This window comes from Mus caroli, unplaced genomic scaffold, assembly GCF_978045245.1.
Source record: "Mus caroli unplaced genomic scaffold, Mus_caroli_1 scaffold_6, whole genome shotgun sequence".
Lineage (NCBI taxonomy): Eukaryota > Metazoa > Chordata > Mammalia > Rodentia > Muridae > Mus > Mus caroli.
This window is the reverse complement of record NW_028227261.1, coordinates 121,975,288-121,993,859: the sequence shown is the minus strand read 5'-3', so window position 1 is coordinate 121,993,859 and position 18,572 is coordinate 121,975,288. Positions and strand designations below refer to the sequence as shown.

Genomic DNA, 18,572 nt, shown 5'->3' with positions numbered 1-18,572 from the left:
AAAAGAACACTGGGAAGATGGCTTAGTTCCCTATCCAAAGGAGCTTTAGTTGGGCTTGCTGTATTGGCATGCTTCATTTGGATAGGAATAAAAGTATATGAAAGTGCCCAGGTATAGTGGCATACACCTTATTATTCCAGCATTTAGGAAGGTCACGAGTTCAAGGCCAGCCTGAAGGACCTGTGTTAAACAAAACAAAATGAAAAAAAAGTGTGTGTGTGTGTGTGTGTGTGTGTGTGTGTGTGTTTATTCAAGGGAGGGAGGGGGAAGGGAGGGAGAGAGGGAGAGAGAGGAGCAAACAGTGAAATAGTACAGAGAAGACATGAGGAATTCTCACCAGGGTAATGACTTGGGTAGTCTGTCTTTTGTCTTTTTTCTTTTCTTCTTTTTTTTTTATATTTTTTAAATCATCATTCCATTATTCTTTGACAATTTCATACACAAATATAATATATTTCAGTTTTTTTTTTTTTTGAGGGAGACAAAGTCTCTTTACATAGTCCTGGCTATTCTATAACTGAATCTATAGACCAGGGTGGCCTTTAACTCACAGAAACCTGCCTCTACCTCCCAAGTGCTAGCATTAGAGGTGTGCACCACCATATCACAAATTTTGATCATTTTCTGTAGAGCTTTCAGCTACTACTCCAGCATCGGCCTCCATGCTGCCTGCCATGACCAAACCTCTGAAACTGTAGGATAGGACAACTAAATGGTTTCCTTTAGAAGAGTTGCTATGGCCACGCTGTCTCCTCACAGCAATAAACCATTGACTAAGACATTTAGTTTTATAATAAAGTTTATTTAAAAAAATTTGAAACATGCACCCACAGCTCTAATTCAAAGGTCACTTTGTTACATGTGTTGATGTGGATTCTGGTAATGAATACATACCCTGTGACCCATGCAAAGTTCTGGGAACAAATAAACAGTGTCATTGTCAAATCCAAAAAAAAAAAATTTTGATCATTTTCAACCCCAATTACCATCTCTCATGTCTCATCTCTCATCCCCCCTCCCCTTCCCACCAACCCCTTCTTCTTCCCAACTGACTTGATAGCTTTCTGTGTACGATTTTTACAATTATTTCTGTGGTTCGGTAAATGAAGCATACTTTTACAAGTGCCTGTGATTGCTCTGCTTAATAAAAAGACGACTTTGAATGGCAGCATAGGAGTCGACTGTATTCATGATTAAAACAGTGTTTTCATGTTGTCTAGAACATGCTCAGTGTTTGGAATCCCTAATGTTATATGCCTGGAAGAGGAAACCATATGACAAAGAAAGATGTGCCTCACCTCGCTCACAAGGCAATTCCTTTCTATTGCCGGATTTTATTCCTCATAGCAAGCCCAGAAGCTGAGTGGGGCAAGTATTATCTCTGACTCACAGACCCTCAAGAGGTCTGGAACAGAGAGAATGGACTTCCTGGGACCACAGTGCTAATTCCTTGTGGTCGTAGGAGTGAATCTCAGATACCCTGGGGATAACACGGTGCAGAAGCATCTTGGAGAGCCAGTACATTGCCATGGTCTCCAGGGTGCCCACTCAGCTGGCCCTGTATGCCTGTGGCTTCAGCTCCTGTCCGATGAGAACAAAATATCAAAGCAGGAAAGTTCCACAGGCCACTCTTCTCCTGGGACTCGTAGAAGAAACAGATTCTTGGTTTTGGCTTTTGCTTCCAAATCTACTTCTCTACCCTCCTCCTTCAGTAGTCTCTGCCCAGCAAACCAGAGGTAACGGGCAAGTGAAATGTGTGCCTAAAAGTTTGGTGGGATGAGATGGGCAGAGTGTCACTGTCACAATTCCATAAAAACTGTGCAGAGCAAACATCGTAGAGAAATGCACCAGGGCAGAATAAGCATTGTTTAAGAGCGGGAACTTCTCCTCTTTTGTGTCATCTTGGAATTCTTTATAGGAAATTAGGTTTTCAGTGATATTTTGATGGTAATGGGGAAAACGGTTTAGGCTACAGGATGTGGGTAGTTGTTAGCCAGCAGTGACCTCCCAGCCTCCCTGTCTAGGTTTTCTCTCTGGCCAAGTAGGTGTGCCGAGAAGGCAGGTTAGGTCTCGTGAAGAAGGTTCTCTGCCCTTTGCCATCTCTAGGTCAGAGGTCCCTAGCTACAAACTGCAGGAATTGATTTCACAGACTGCTAAAACCTGGGACTCCCACAAAGCCTAACCTTCCTCCGGGCATTGCTGGCGAGCAGTGTAGGTCCTATACTGAAAAATGACCTCTAATCCTGCACTTCCTGTGGGTTCCAGAGGCAGGGAGAGAGTCAGCACTTTGGCAAGACTGGTATGACCAACAGGAACATATTGTGCAAACCGCAGCAGTGGCCTATAGTGCCCTCTTTCACATTTGGCCTGCTGACTCAGTGACTATTCCTCTGTCTCAGAGCCTTAACCAAAAACCAAAGCAGTTCACCACTAAAGAGATACATCACCTACAAATTTCCCAGGCCCGTCGACCGTGCAGCCTCCCTGCCCAGAGAGTCCACTGGCTATAACAGCAGGCCATTCCGACAGGTGGGGGCGAGAGTTAGCAGAATGTTTCATTGTGCCATATTGTCTACTCTGTGCTGTCTCTGGGGACCCGGAGAGTAAACACCTCTGATGAGAAGTTCGATCTGAAAGGATATGTTAGGCAGGAGCACTGACTAAAACAGCAAGCTGTACAAGCTTGTGTGAGTTGTATTAATCTCCTGGAGGAAAGAGCAGAGGCGTGAGCTTTCTCGCAGCTGGTTGGTTTTCCAAAACTTTGTCACAGTACCTAGTTTTCAGCCCTGTGTAGAGTACATGGATGCACACAAAAGCTTTTGAAAATATTCCTCTGGAAAGGCCCAGGGCTGCCCCTCATCTCCAGGAATGCCCTCCCATTGCCTTGGAAACAGCCGAGGGCTGAGGTTGAGCCTCTGCATCCCTGGAGGAACAAGGCAGGTGTTCCTTCAGGGATGTTCCTTCAGGTGTTCCTGCTGGTCAGAGTAAGCTCTTCCTTGCTGTGTGGCTACAAACAGATCTACAAACAGAACCCAGCACAAGAGTGAGGGCTCCCTTCCCCCTGAGAGAGAAGAGGGTGTATGGCTGACTGTTTTCTTCTCCACTGACCGCCTTTAAAAACGAAGCCCGATTGCAACAGCCCTGATGAAATTCCATGTGGGGTTTGCTTTCGCTCCAAGGACTTTGACACTGTCACTGTTGATTTTCCCTTTCCCCTGCCAACCTTCCATCCTGTCTACCTGGTCTGTGTTTGCTGTCTAGATGGCTTTAAGTACAGTAGCGCTCGGTGCGGAAGCCCTTTAGACTTTCCTTGTGATCTGCTCTGTGGCATGTTTTCTTTCTGCAAGTAAGCAAATACAGCCTGGAGCTGAAGTAAGATGGCTCTGCTGTCAGTGGAAATAGATATCCCCTGAGCCCCAAGAGTACACAGCTTTTGTGATGCCCAGATGCTATGTCTCCAACTGATGACTTCTGTGCTGCTGGGGCACCATCTAGTATCTGAGTGTCTGTTATCCAAAGCTTGGAAAATGGAGATAAACAGTGCACTGTATCATTGGAAGCCTAGGAGAAACAGCCCCACGGGCAAAGGCCTTTCCAACAGCCTGCAAAGGAGCCATTTGTCCTGCCTGCACTCACTACATGGGAGTCGCAGTAAGTGCCACATGGAGTACGTGCACAGCTAGGAAGTAACCCGACAGAGAATTTTCACCCGGCCCTAGGAAAAGCAAATGATTCTTCAGTGTGCTTACCTTTGTGCATGGTGATCAACTGGGCACAAATACCAGGACTGAGCCTCATGACTATCTGATGCAACCAACAAATAACTCCCAGATTCAGGGCAGACTAGCCATACCCTTGACCTCTTAAAGAACACAGACTCACCACTCCACCCTCTGAATCCTAACAGGGAGTTGCTTTCTTCACCAATAAACCCAGGCCCACATGCTTTCTCCGGTGACTCTTTCCTGAGAGCTCTGTAAGATTCCTGGGCACGTCCTACACATGTCTAGCAAGCCTTTTGTGGGGGCCCATCTGAACTGTGGAACAATACTGAAACAAAAAAAAAAATGTGCTTTGGATTTTAATTTTTCATCATTGAATTTTTTTGTAAATAACTTGTATAGATTACATTAGAAATAATACACTGGGATAAATGACATATTCTTAAAATTAAACTCACCTGGATTGTTTTGTTTTGTTTTGTCTTGTTTTTACTTTTTATTTAATGTGGCCGCTTTCAATTTTTTGGTTTCTTGCAGGGGCGGGTGTTGGTTGAGTTTTCTTGAAACAAGCTCTCGGTATTTAGCCTTGGCTAGGCTCAAACTCAGAGATCCACCTGCCTCTGCCTCTCAAGTGCTGGGATTAAAGGTGTAACACACCACACCTGACTGACATACACTTGTAAATTTAGCCTATCTGACTGGTGTTAGTAGTAAAGGTTAGCCTAGCACATGACATTTAGACTTACATTGCCATCTGCTGGCCAAGCCAAGAAATTGAATATGAGAAAAAAACCTAAGCAACCTGAGCTGGGTCTAATAGCCTGGGCTGGCCTGGAGCTCCACAGGCCTCTGAGGGTGGCCTTAAGCTTCCTGCCTCCACCTCCTCCCGAGTGCTAAGATTGCTGAGGTCATAGCTGTGCAGGAGCTGCAGAAACAGATCTAACTGCAGAAGTTCCCAAACCATCAGCACCGCCTTAGCAAGGAAGGGCAGAGAGAAGCTGTTAAAAGTCACAGACCTGGGGCTGGAGAGATGGCTCAGTGGTTAAGAGCGCCAACTGCTCTTCCGGAGGTCCTGAGTTCAATTCCCAGCACCCACATAGTGGTTCTCAACCATCTGTAATGGTATCTGAAGTCCTCTTCTGATGTGTCTAAAGACAGTGACAGTGTACTCACATACATAAAATATAATAAATCATTTTTTAAAAATGTCACCGACCTGAACTCTAAACCCCATGGAGACTGACAAGGCCCTAGAGAGAGAGATAGCCTGGGCTTGCTCTCAGCTTCTGCATCAGGCACAAAGTCAATGTTTTCACACAAAACAATTAGGGTCTTCAGTAGCCCATGCTGGCCTTAAACTCAGTTTGTCAGTTTGTAGCTAAGGATGACCTTGAATTCCTAATTTCCATACCTTCACTTCTTGTGTTTATAGATGAGTGCCACTCCCTGCGTCAGGTCTCCATAGTTGGCGTTCTTACAAAACAATACATACCAAAATTAAACAACAGAGAAGGCACCTCCAGAGTTGTGATATCCTGTCTTCATTGTTGTGGAGGTTTATTTATTTATTTCTATTTTATGGTTGTTTGTGTGTATGTCTGTCTGTACCACATATGTGTCTGGGGCCAACAGAGGCCAGAAGAGGGTATTGGATTCTCTGAAACTGTAGCCACAGATGACTGTGAGCTGCCATGTATGTTCCTGTGTGTGTGTGTGTGTGTGTGTGTGTGTGTGCGCGCGCACGCGCGCGCGCTGGAAATCAAACCTGGGTCCTCTGGAAGAATAGCAGGTGTTCTTAACTATCGAGCCGTCTCTCCCACCCCTGCCATCCTCTCTTTTAAAAATATTTACCTTGACTTGTGAAGGACTTAAAAGTAGGAATTGTGCCTAAACCTTAATGGCTTACAGTAGCAGTGGTCACTCAACAGCTCTCACACGTTCTGTATGTCAGGAACTGAGCTGGCCCTCGTGAGCACCCTGGCTCAGATCGGGTGTTGGCTGGGGTTATAGTCCTCTGCGGGTCTCACTGGCTTCAAGAATTCACTTCTGGGCTGGCAAGGTGGTTCCTCGGGTAAAAGGTGTCGGCCACTAAGCATGGAAACTGAGTGTGATTCCCAGGGCCTGTCTAGCTAGAGGAGCGAACTGAGTTCAGAATAATTAAATAAAACCTTATAAGCAATGAGGGCGCTTCCATTCACAGAACTGGCAGGACAGTGCTGTGAGCTGGGGATGCCAGGCCTGCCCTACTGAGCAGCCAGTGAAGCAGGACAAAGTACAAATCTCAGTGCCCTTCAAGGCTTAACTTCACGAACACAGGACATCGTCCAGCAAGGTGTTCATCAGAAGGAAGGACTATGCATCGTGTCAGAGAAATAACAGAATTACCCTGTAAAAGAAAACGTAATTTTAAAAACCATATCCTGACAAAGTGCCTAGCATAACACTAACCTGAGACGCGTACCTTGTTTTGCACGAGGACACTGAGGGAAAGAGGGGTGATGTCACCTTCTCCTGTGTGAGAACTAAAGCCCAGCTCTGACTCCTCCTACCCAGGATGTCACCTTGGGTTCTATGTGAGTAAAAAAGACTCTCACTGACTGGTGCATCTTCAAGGTGTGCGGGGCTCAGTCTTCCCCGCTGGACATCAGTCTTTAGAAGATCACTTTGGCCATTTTGTTGAATTCCGGTTGTGTGTCTTGTAGAAGGGGCTTTGATAAACCATGGTCTTTCTTATAAAAGTTCTGCGACATTGGAAGAACTAACGCAGTTTACAATATTTTCTTTTTTTTTGTTTGTTTTGTTTTTTTTTGTTTTTTTGAGACAGGGTTTCTCTGTGTAGCCCTGGCTGTCCTGGCACTCACTTTGTAGACCAGGCTGGCCTCGAATTCAGAAATCCGCCTGCCTCTGCCTCCCGAGTGCTGGGATTAAAGGCGTGCGCCACCACGCCCGGCTTACAATATTTTCAATGCCATTTGCTTCAAAGGAACCTCAGGAAATGATAACATTATAATCTGTGTGTGCTGCTTTGTGCATTTTGTACTCTGTGTGTGTGTGTGTGTGTGTTGAGACAAGGTCTCACTATGTAGGCCAGACTGGCTCCCCACTTACTCTGTAGCCCATGCTATGCTCAGATGCATGGCAATCCTCCTCCTGAGTGTTGGGATTAGAGCTCTACACCACCAGGCTGGCTTACTTGTGTGTGTTTGTACTGTTTGGTTATACGAATATTTCATCTTACTTGTATTGGAAATAAGAGAAGTATTAATCATTGCTTGCTTTCAGTACTTCCCATGACTTGCTTATCTTAAAAAGAGCTTTGGAGACTGGAGAGCTGGCTCAGCAGTTAAGAGCACTGGCTGCTCTTCCAGAGGTCCCAGGTTCAACTCCCAGCTCCTGCATGGTGACTCAACTAGTTCTATAATTCCAGTCACAAGGGATCCAGCACCTTCCGGCCTCCATGGGCACCACACAAACAAGGTGCACAGAGATGCATACATGCAAAACACCCATACACATAAAATTAAAAATAAGATAGAAATACAAACAAGAAAATGATATTTGACTGGACAGGTGGCTCCACAGTTGACAGTGTATGCTGCTCCTGCAGAGGACCCAAGTTCAGTTCCCAGTGCCCTCAGTAGGCCTCTCACAACTCCCCTAACTCCAGCTCCAGGGCCTCGTACACCTTCTTGTGGTCTGCACTTATGTGCGTGCACATGTCAACATGCACACATAAACACACACACAATATTAAATAAATTAACTTATTTAAATTATTGTATTATTAAGATTTATTTATTGAAATTTTATTTTGCGGTTTCGGTGATGTTTCACTTGCCAGAATCTCGCTCCAGCTGCTATAATCCCACTCTGCTGTTCTTGGTTTCAGGTTAAACTTCCTTTTCCTGTCGATCAGATCACAGACCTTCCCAGGAACGACTTCCAGATGATGATCAAGATGCACAAGCTAACCTCAGAACAGTTGGAGTTCATCCACGACATCCGGAGGCGGAGTAAGAACCGCATTGCAGCCCAGCGCTGTCGAAAGAGGAAGCTGGACTGTATTCAGAACTTGGAATGTGAAATACGGAAACTGGTGAGTTGGTGGGCAGGTACTCAGCAACCTCAAGCGACCAAGACTGATGTAAAGTTATATCAGTTACAGCTGGAGAAACAGAGGGACAGGCACCCTTCAGGAAAACTTGGGACTGTTCTCAACAGGCGTCATAAATGCATCTGAAATGTATGTGGATCTACACACATCTCCCAGGTGTCATGTGGAATTGGCTCCTTTTTATCTTCCCATTTGTATATCATAATAGAGGGTGTGTAGTATACGCATATACAAATCAAGAATTCTTCAAAACTAACTCTCTACCCATATGCCTGTTTTTAATAACCAGCATTCTGGTCCATATAATTGCATGATTCTGAACAAACAGTAAAAAAAAAAAATCTAAGCTGAGCGCCAGGCAAATATCTAAAACACCAAGCCTTAAATAATATGCTGTGTGGTTTGTTTGGCTTTCTAATAAAATGACCAACAGTAGCGTGAGGTAGGAAACGTTTATTTGGCTTAGACATCCCAAGCACAGTGCATCATGAAGAAAAGTCAAGGCAGGAGCCAGAGGCGCATCTGATGCCAAGGCCATGCAAGAACTCTCCTTACTCTAGGCTTGTTCCCTATGGCTTGCTTGGCCTTCCTTCTTATACACCACGGGAACCACCAACCCAGAGTTGGTACCACACACAGTAGACTGGGCCCTCCTACATTAATTATTAATCAATAAAACACCCACACAGACTTTGTCTACCGGCCAGTCTGATGGAAACAATTATTCTAGCTTGTATCGGGTTAGAAAAATAAAGGCGACACAGTGCATCTCAGTGCTGAACAAGAGTTCCACTCGTTCATTACGCACATCTGTGACTTAGAGATTCATAGTCGGGGGCATCTCTGGCTTCAGTTTTGGTTTATTATCGGGATCTTCCTCTGCCGACCAGGTCGGCCTTAAATGAAGTCCTCTTGCCCCTGCCTCCCAGGTGCTGGGGTTAAGGTATGTGCTCCCAGAGGTCCAAGTTCTTAACCAACGCATCACCAATATATTCCTCCTCTAAGAGGAGCTAGAACCATGTCACCTGTGGCACCTGCTTCCTTCCTCTACAGAGAATACAGGAACACTTCTTAGATGAGTGGGCCCACACGGGGGTAGTGCCTAGACAAGGAGTTGCAACAAAGAGATGGGAGGTTTCTTTCCTATGACACACTGGTCTTCACTGTTAGACGTCCAGGTTCAGTGGAGCGAGGGCCAGGTTGCTGGGCCGGTTTGCTTGTGTCTCAGTGGAGGGGACAGCTTGAGTGGTCAGAGCCAGGCAGCCTGGTCCGCTGCTGCGTACTTCCCAGCATTCCCTCTTCCGCGCTGTCTCCTGCAAGCTCACCACCCTCATTTGCAGATGCACATAATGTATTTCTCTCAAGCTGCGCTTGTACATCTGTTTATTTTTCATTTTTAAAACATGTTTTCTAGCTAAATTTATAAATATTTTAGCAGGTGTCCTTTCCGCGTGTAAATCTCTCTCTCACACACATACCCACCCTGCCTGCCAGATTGCGTGCACATTAAGCCATGCACAACTCCAGTGTCAGAGACCTGGCTCCCCTCTTCCTCCTCTTCAGTTTTACCCGATTCCTTGCCTTGGCTTGCCTGCAATACCTGCAGAGGGCTGGCTACCCCACCCTGCTTTAAACACCCAGTTTATTTGGCTGCTTTATCATGGGAGCCTCATGAACCCTCCCCACACTTCCTCACACAAATATTAGTAGTAAAACTTTAATTACTTTCCTTTCTGAGACTAAACTCATCTCTCAAAGGGTGACAAAGTTAAGAAATACAAGAGCCTACGTGGGATTTTGCTTAATGGGATAAACATCTTAGAACTGTGGGCTAGTATTTTAAAGCATAGGCTGCACGTGTCTGTCCCAGGCCCCTCCATCCCGTGCCCAGGGGTGAGCCCTGCTCCGGATTCAGTGCACAGTTCCCAGGGTCCTGCAAAGATTGTGTTGCGTTCAGTCTGACGAGCTGTAAAAGCTGGAGAGTGTGACGGTTAGGTCTAATTGTCTGAAGTTGCTGATCAACAACAGTCTTGATTGCTTGCTTGGTTGTTTTGTGAATGAACTTTTTTTTTAATAGTCATTTTAGATTTCTAGCAAAATTAAATGGAAGTATCTAGAGTTCCCAAACGTCCCATGCCAATGACCAGCCTGGGCTTGGAGAGGGGTTTTACGAGAAGGGGTGTCTGGGAGCTTCGAGAACAAACAGCTCAAAAGAAGCTGGCGGCCTGTGCTCAGCTCCAGACAGCTTTCCAGCCTGCTTCCTCTCTGGTCTGCTTTCTCTGGGGATCTCCAGAGAGCTCTCTCTATTATATTCTGCTCAAGACAGTTCTCTAAGCAGGTCTTCCTTGCTATTCTAAGAAATTCTCTGGATAGCTCTCTGGATCTCTTGCAGGTCATAAGCCCAGTCTTTTATTTCACAAATGAATCCAGTCATTTCTTCCGGGTTTCCTTTTGATTATCCTGTGAGTCAGCATCCTGAGACCCCAGCCCCTTAATTTTTAGGGAACAGCAAGCATACATGTACATTGCAAAAGAATTCAGAGATCTGCCTGCCTCTGTTAAACAGACAGTAAACTAGCTAGGTGGAACCCTGACCTGAAATTACCATTCCTACCACACCTGGGCTTGGATTTGTTGTGTCCCAGGCTAACCTTGAACTCAGGAATCTGCCTGCCTTTGTATCTTTCTGACAAGCTGGCTCATTTATGCAGCTGCCTTTGTTCCTTTAGATTCATGAAGCCCCTCATATAATTCATATTGCATCCCTATTTTTTACACAGTTGAGACATTATGTTTTTTGGTTTTGGGGGTTTTTTTCGAGACAGGGTTTCTCTGTGTAGCCCTAGCTGTCCTGGAACTTACTCTGTAGATCAGACTGGCCTTGAACTCAGAAATCCACCTGTCTCTGCCTCCCAAGTGCTAGGATTAAAGGCGTACACCACCACTGCCCAGCTGAGAAATTATGTATTTTTTGAACTCATGTTTTTAGAGTTCTTTTCCATAGCCTTAAGGGCTGTCCTGAAGGTCCCAGCCTGAGACATTTTGCTGAGACATTAGCCACACCTTCACCTCCCAGACTTTTGGTGTCTCAGATTATCATGGAGTCATTAACGTTAACAGGGAGGACCTTCCTCAAAGGAGGAAGGTAAAATATGTACATTATTATACAACAAGCCTTATGCCCATGGCAGTCACACTCTTGGAGGCCCACGTCCACTGGCCCTGTCCCATGGCAGGGGCAGGAACCATGTCATTCTGTCCCCACCAAGACCCAGCAGTCCCAGACTCTGGACAGTCCTGACAGGAGCAGTATATTTATTATTATGGACAGGCATATGCTGACATTTCATTTTCACCCAACACTCCTGCTTTCACATTCATTATTGAGTACTCTATGGACTTTCCAAGGTGTTGTCAGTACCATCGTGTGCAGGGCAGATTCACTGGCCTAAAGCCTACTGTAGTGGCCCAGCCATCTCCCCTTCCCTCAACCCCTGGTAGCGCCGACTTTTCATTTTTTATTTTTCTCACTGTACTCAGTTTTTTTGTCTTTTTCAAAATATCAGTTAGTTGACTTTTACCCCTCAAAAATAATAATCGAGCAGGGGGGAGTCTCTGAGTTCGAGGCCAGCCTGGTCTACAGAGTGAGTTCCAGGACAGCCAGGGCCGCACAAAGAAACCCTGACTCAGAAACAGGCAAGGAAAAGAAGTAACCTAATGCATTAGGGGAAGATTTTCAGATATTGAGTTTGAAATAAGGTGTTGTCAGTCAGTTCCCTCCAAACCCCAAACTCAGAAAAAACAGGATGTCATTTGATTCTCTACAGCATTGCTGTTGGGGGTACCTCAACTGGTTGTTGCTTCCTGGGCCTCAGAGGAAGGGACACCACACTGGGAAAGCTGTGAGTGACAATGCCCAAGTGGTAAGGCAGGTACTGGGGCAGAGCGTGTGTGTCAACACTCCCGGGACAATGTGTCTTCTAACGTCCTAGATTCTGGCCTACCCTTTCCGGAGTTAGGCTCCGGGGTAAGATCTCGAGACAAAGGTTTGAGAAGCTACAGAAATGAGGTTTCCATCCAGGCTTCACGCAGTCGTCTGATCTGTTCTCACAGGTGTGCGAGAAGGAAAAACTGTTGTCGGAGAGGAATCACCTGAAGGCGTGCATGGGGGAGCTCCTGGACAACTTCTCCTGCCTCTCCCAGGAGGTCTGTCGAGACATCCAGAGTCCAGAGCAGATCCAGGCCCTGCACCGCTACTGCCCTGTCCTCATACCCATGGATCTCCCTGGAGCCAGTGTTAACCCTCCTCCTGTGGGTGTTGAGCAGAGCCTTGCACCCTCCCAGTGTGCAGTAGGAGGAAGTGTACCCTGCTGCCTGGAGCCAGGGGCGGCTCCCCCGGGGCTCCCCTGGGTGCCCAGCAACACCTCTGAGAATTGTACCTCTGGGAGGAGGTTGGAAGGCAGTGACCCTGGAACATTCTCAGAACGAGGACCTCCCCTAGAAGCCAGGAGCCAGTCCGTGACGGTGGACTTCTGCCAGGAAATGACTGAGAAGTGTACAACGGACGAACAGCCCAGGAAAGATTATGCCTAGCCGGTGTGATCAGCTCTGCCCTACCCCCAACCCCACTCCCGGGTCTTCACACCTCTCTCATCTGGGTGATCTTCTGCCAGCCAGTGGCGCGGTTCATCTGTGTCTTGAAGAACCAAGAGCGAATTTGGTGCACACTACAGCAGTCTTAGCAGCAATACTGTTTCGAAGTATTCCCTCCTCTCTCTAAACAGGAGTGCTAGTTATCTTCATAATGGTGCTACCCCTTGCCCTGGCAAGGAAGACAACAGTGTCGACACTGTCTGTCTGTGGGTTCATTGCAAACTTCACAGGGATAGACTACACCTCTAGGACCCAACCACGGATTTTTTTTCTCAGTGGCCCATGTCACAAACCCTATCTCAGGAATTTCTTCTGAATGTTCAATTTTTTTCATTGAAGACAGCTTCTATACACATCAAAGTTTTATAGCTATACTGTGTACATAGTATATATAATATATATGAAATATATATCCATATGCAAAAAGTCCTGCATGCCTCAATTTTCTTATCCCTGAAACTGGAAACTTCATTTATCATTTACAAACAGGTTCCAACATTCCTCTTTTTGTGTCTGATGCCAGAACTGGTTTCGAAGCTGTTAACATGGCTGTTTTGCTTGCTGCACAATTCGGTTTCCGTCTGTACTTATTTACAGACAAAATTCAATGTTGGGAGATGCTTCTCAAGGTTCAATCTCAGACCTTTTACTTTCGTTGGTTTGGTTTTGGTGCCGCCGAACGGTGTCAGGTGAGCACCGTGAATCCGCTCTTCTCCCCTTGTGTTTTCCCCTCGTCTCTGTGGATACTGTACAGCAATGGTCAACTTTGCCACTTGCACTGAGTTTTGAGTCAAACCTATTTTCTTAAATGAAGTTGTAACTTCAGTATAACTCAAGTATATTGTATATTCTTTGCTTTTAGTTAAAAAAGTAAAACATTTTAGCTAATTAAAAAGCACTCAGGTGATAATTATGTAGGAAAAAAAAAACAATCTTGCCAAATAATGAACCCATCCTAGGATGTGTAGACAATAATCTGCTTGAATATTTTTGTAGCTCACTTCCTCCCCACCTTTCCCCAAGTAAAGCTGAAGTGCAGATGATTCAGAGCTGACACTGGATGCTCAAGTCCTACGCGGGGAAAGAGTGGATGGCTCGAAGGACTGCAGAGCAAAAGAGCGGGAGCCTGTGGTGGTGTGTTAGAACGCCACAGGCACTGGTGAAGAGACAGCAGGGGAGGAATCCTCTTCATTTCAGCATTTCTTTCTGGCCTCTGCTTAGACTTGTGCTCAGAAATGTCATGCGGTAGGGCCTGCTTCTTTGAAGGTCACAGCTAACCAACCACCCAGCTTTCCTGCCCAGGCCTGGCCTTCAGCACATCTTAAGACCTGAGGGGATTTGAATGACAGCCTCAGCTTTCAGTGGCAGCCCCCTAGATTAATTGAGCTCACCAAGAGTAGGAAAGAACATGGCAAAATGGAGCCTGGGATCCACAAGGACTTAGGCTAATGCATTTCTTTCTTCCTTTTACCCTTCCAATGCCCTGTGTACTCTTGAGGTTTTGTTCTACACCCCTCCTCCCCCAAGTCTCTTGTCTAAAAGCTGCTTCATCGAGGCATAGGACAGATGCCCTAGGAGCCCTCTGCCCTCTTCCCAAGCCCTCCACCCCTCACCCCCACCTCCCCCCACCCCAGGTAATAATCCGCTCCCTTCCTAAAAACTACTTGGTTTGCAAACCTGGAGAACAGCTCCCTTGGCCCTAGGGTATGCTGGTGCAAGCCATGTTTACAGGAAGGCATGCCCCATGAGTCAGCTCCCTCCTCCCACATGGTCTCTGTCTATCTGCTTTTGTTCAGCAGCCTGGAGACCACTCCAGCTGTGCAAGGTTATCCAGCAAAGTCTGATGTTGGGATAGGGTAGAGGGTCATGGGGTCTAGATGGATGGTTGACTTTGTTTCTTCCTCTGTGCCATTGTTGGGACAATATTAGAGCTGCATGCAAAGGGGAAAGCAATGTATGACTAGTAGGCAAAAGTGAAACCCTAGTAACACGTTCTAGTAGTACTAACTTCTTTCTGTACCTGTAGTAGTACTAACTGTTTAAGTATGTATGAATGCCAGAAGTTGTTGATTCATGCAGTAGAACTTAAGGGGAAATTTACTTCTTTTAAAATAGGTCAATTTTTTTAAAACCTGCCTCTGGGTTTTGAGTGTGTGTGTGTGTGTGTGTGTGTGTGTGTGTGTGTGCAGATTTTGATACAGCTATGTTGGAGCTGCCATCTTTGTTACACCGTTGGTATTTCCTGGTCTAGTCTAACAGTTCCCTTCACCAGAGGCATGTCTTCATGAAAAGCAGGTAAAGCTAACATTTAGCTCCATGTGAATCATGGGATACTCACAGTTGCCTGTTATGGTACAGGAGTCAGCAGACAGTATTTTTTTTTTAACTCTCTTATTGCCTTTTTAAGTGACCTCTTCTAAAGAAATAGGAAGGCTTGTATTCTGCTCAGGCCATCATCAGTGCGGAGAAGCCTCTCTGCTTGTTTCACGTTTCCCCAGCCGTGTGCAGCTGGAGGTCTTGCCACATTCCACAGTTTACCCACTACGTTTCTGTTGCCAGTAGCTCAGACCCATGGCAGCCATTTCCAGGGTGGGGGCCAGGGGATCGGGTCTCCTCATTTCTCTCTGCCCTAACTCAGCCCTCATCTTCCTCATTTTCTTTTCCTCTTCCACCCCATCTGTGCCATGGGAACTAGCATTTTCAAAGGACTCTTAAAAACTCCTATTTCTTTGTTGTTGGGTTTTTTTTTTTTTGGTTGGTTGGTTTTTGGGGTGTTTTGTTTTGTTTTTGTTTTTCAAGACAGGGTTTCTCTGTATAGCCCTGGCTGTCCTGGAACTCACTCTGTAGACCAGGCTGGCCTTGAACTCAGAAATCCACCTGCCTCTGCCTCTCAAGTGCTGGGATTAAAGGTGTGCGCCACTACCACCCGACTTCTTTGGTATTTTTAACAAGTAATTTCATTCAGTATCTACCAGGAACAGCAACTGGCTTTGTGTAGTTGCTCACGGGACATGTCCGTGTCTTTTACTGTTCCAAACCATTGCTTATCAAAATTGTTTCTGAGTTGATTCAAAAGGAGGCCTCACTGGGGACCAGAATCTAAGTTCTTCAAGTGGAATTCAGACGTTCCCCAGTCTGTCCCTTCCTGGGATCCCTCAGTCAACCTCATTCCCTCTGTAGAAAATAGAGGGGAAGAGAAGAGAGGAGAGTGTTTGTGTTTTAAGGGGACATTTAGTTGTGTGTTTGAAGGTCTTTTCTTTCAATGATACAGGACACTCCTATCCAAACCCACCCTCCTCCTCCTCCTCTGTCCTCCTGTGTCCCTGAACAGCCTCCAGGTTGCCCAGGCAGTGGGCAGGTGTGTGCTTTGCCGAGTTGTGTTTGTGTCCCTGCATTATCTGGGGGTGCCTTGAATAGAGTACAACTTCATGACTTACTGATTCTGGAGCTAAGCAGTTTCAAAAACAAGCTTTTTCTAAAGTTAGCAAAGCTACTAAACCCTCCTACAACTTCTCTTCCAGGTCCCCACAGTGACTCCGGCATCAGGGCTGATGCTGCCGTAGAGAGCGTTCTTTTTCTGTCCTCCGAGTAATTTATTTACTGTCTTTCTCAAGGCATGCTGCTTTCTAATATGCACTATAATTTTGGATGTAATTCTTGCATTGCTTTCCCAAGGAAGTTTGAAAAAGGGCGAGTAACTAACGTGCTAACTGCCTCTTCTCCCCAGAGGAGCCCCAGAGCAACCCCAGGACCTGAATGGAGGACTGGCTAAAGCCTACACTTTTCTTTTGTTTTAATACTTTATGGTTGCCACTGAAGAAGAAAAAGACAAAGCAGACAACGGTTTGAAAGTATAAACCTTTTCAGAAACCGCCCAGTCTTGCCCCGGGAGGCTGCTCTGCATCCCGTGGAACTAATAGTCCTCCGAAATGAGTCGGTCTGTAAAACAGCTCCTTAGAGCCTGTATTGGATTGCATATTCCTACACACGGCGGCCCTGTTTAAACTAGGAGCTGTTGTTGATGACTTCAAACTGCTGCACTAGCGCTTACAGTGGAGGGGGAATCTCAGCTCTAGAAGAGAGCAAGGATCAAGGTTTATCCTCAGATCTTCCTCTCCCTCTATCCTCCCCCCTCCCCACCTCCCTCCCTCCCCCACCACCTTTCTCTCTCTCACACACACACATCAGACTAAAGAAAAGGATTATTTTAAAAGAATAAAGCCCTTTGTTGTATCATTAGTATTTACTTGAGGATTCTGTTGCAGATTCCATTTCTGGCAAGTCAGTCCGCAATGCCTCGTGGGGTTGGTAATTCATAAAGGAAGTCTGTGCATGGAGATATTTTGTGTTCAAAATGTATAATACTGCCCGAGCCATCTCACGACCCAAGTGTCAAAGACTGATGCTGTAGCATAGGATATATTTGTGCATAAGTAGTGTGTGCAAATAGTACTTGTACATTGAAGAGACTCGTCATAGCAGATCAAAGGTAAATTATTCAAATGATGGTGCAAAAACATTACTTGCAAAGTAATTGTATAGTATTTTCCTACACTCCACCCTGGGAGATCATATTTATAACAAGTGAATTATTAGTGCATTTTAATTGTAATAGGAAATGATGCTGCCATTTTGCGGAGAATATCCCACTTGGTCGCAGAGGCCCAACTTTTATAGCTTTGGTTTAATGTTGTGGCATGATGTATGCGTTTCTCTCTCAAGCAATGGATAAACTCTTGGCTGTCATTTTCATTCCAGTTTATTGACCTCAGATAAAACAATGGCTATTCATGGAAGTGTATTCAAGACCACTCATTTCAGGTAGACTCACATTCAGTGCCAAACGCTCCCATGGAAATGATCAGACACCTATATCAGAAAAGAGTGAAGGGACTTGAACAAAAAAATATATATATATATATATGGGTTTTCCTAAAGATGGGTGCTAAACTCCTACCAAACATGTCTCTGGGGACAAAGAGTTGGCCTCCACTCGGGTCCTAACAGTGTATTTTGGCTGTGGCAACGCTGGGATGCCCATTCACACTCTGACACAAGAGCCTGGCACTTGTCACGAATTATCAGGAAGATTGCAGATGCGTTTGGGAGCCTCGGGTACTCGTTAGACACGGTGAGCCATTCAAGGCAAGAGGGCCTGTGAGAGTTTGTTCCAGAACCAGTCTGATGCAAGTGCACCTCCAATCTATGCCTTACGACCTCCAGAGGCCATATGCAAAACAGGGTCTTCTCAGTGTATGCAAGGGGCTGCGGCCCCTCTTCTCCTCCCCAGCTGAACAATACGGACAGTTTTCACACATATCTACCTGTATAACCCTCCGTACCTCTCATAACTGGTCAACGACTGTAACAGGTTACATCAGGTGTTTTTCTACATACTTTTTACACAGATTCTATGCGATTAATGTAACTTAATTCAGCGCATCATTGTACAAGTTCTTACGCTTGGCCTTATTTTTTCCTAAGTGATTGTGGGTTTTCTTGTGGTTTTTCTTGTGGTTTTTTCTTGTAAAGATATTGAGATGGCTGTTGATGCTTATTCTCTGTAACTAAGAATTTTTACCTTTTTGGGAAAAAGCATTGCTATGGATTAATGAATTGAGACTTCATTTACTCGTTGTAAATACACTATTGTGCAAAAAAAAAATTTCATTCAATTGAATTGCTAGTGTTTACTGAATTTTGTCTAGACGCCATTTCTGTTCATGAAATAAAGACCTATCATTCTACATCGTCAAAGCTTCTAATGCCTGCATCACACTCTGCGGCACAGACAGCCTCGAGAAATGTTTCTCTACAGAAGTTAGCTTGGACCCTGCCCTGATCTGATTAGAAATCTGAACAATTGAACCATGCTGCTTTTAATCTTAAATTTTTAAACAAAATCCCCGTTGCACATGAGATTAGATATCAAATAGTAGAGCCATTTCCAGCTTCAATATTCCACTGTAGCTATGCAGTTTGTTGCCGTGGGTAAAGAACATTGTTTTTTTATAACCATAGATGGATCTACAACTACAAAAGAAGAGATGACAAAATAGATAAAAGGTCAGGTGTGGTGGCAC

The 18,572-nt window shown here is 45.4% G+C and overlaps 1 protein-coding gene across 3 annotated transcripts in view; it reads left to right on the top strand.

The window, feature by feature from the left end:
- The window catches only part of Bach2 (BACH transcriptional regulator 2), a 345,285-nt gene extending 327,066 nt beyond the window's left edge, over positions 1-18,219 (top strand). For all 3 annotated transcript variants that reach the window (XM_021160930.3, XM_029476474.2, XM_029476473.2), the window contains 2 exons: positions 7,612-7,818; positions 11,950-18,219. In XM_021160930.3, coding sequence (XP_021016589.1) covers positions 7,612-7,818; positions 11,950-12,429 — 687 coding nt within the window. In that variant the 3' untranslated portion in view covers positions 12,430-18,219. The remainder of the gene's footprint in view (positions 1-7,611; positions 7,819-11,949) is intronic.
- Positions 18,220-18,572: the final 353 nt, after the last annotated feature.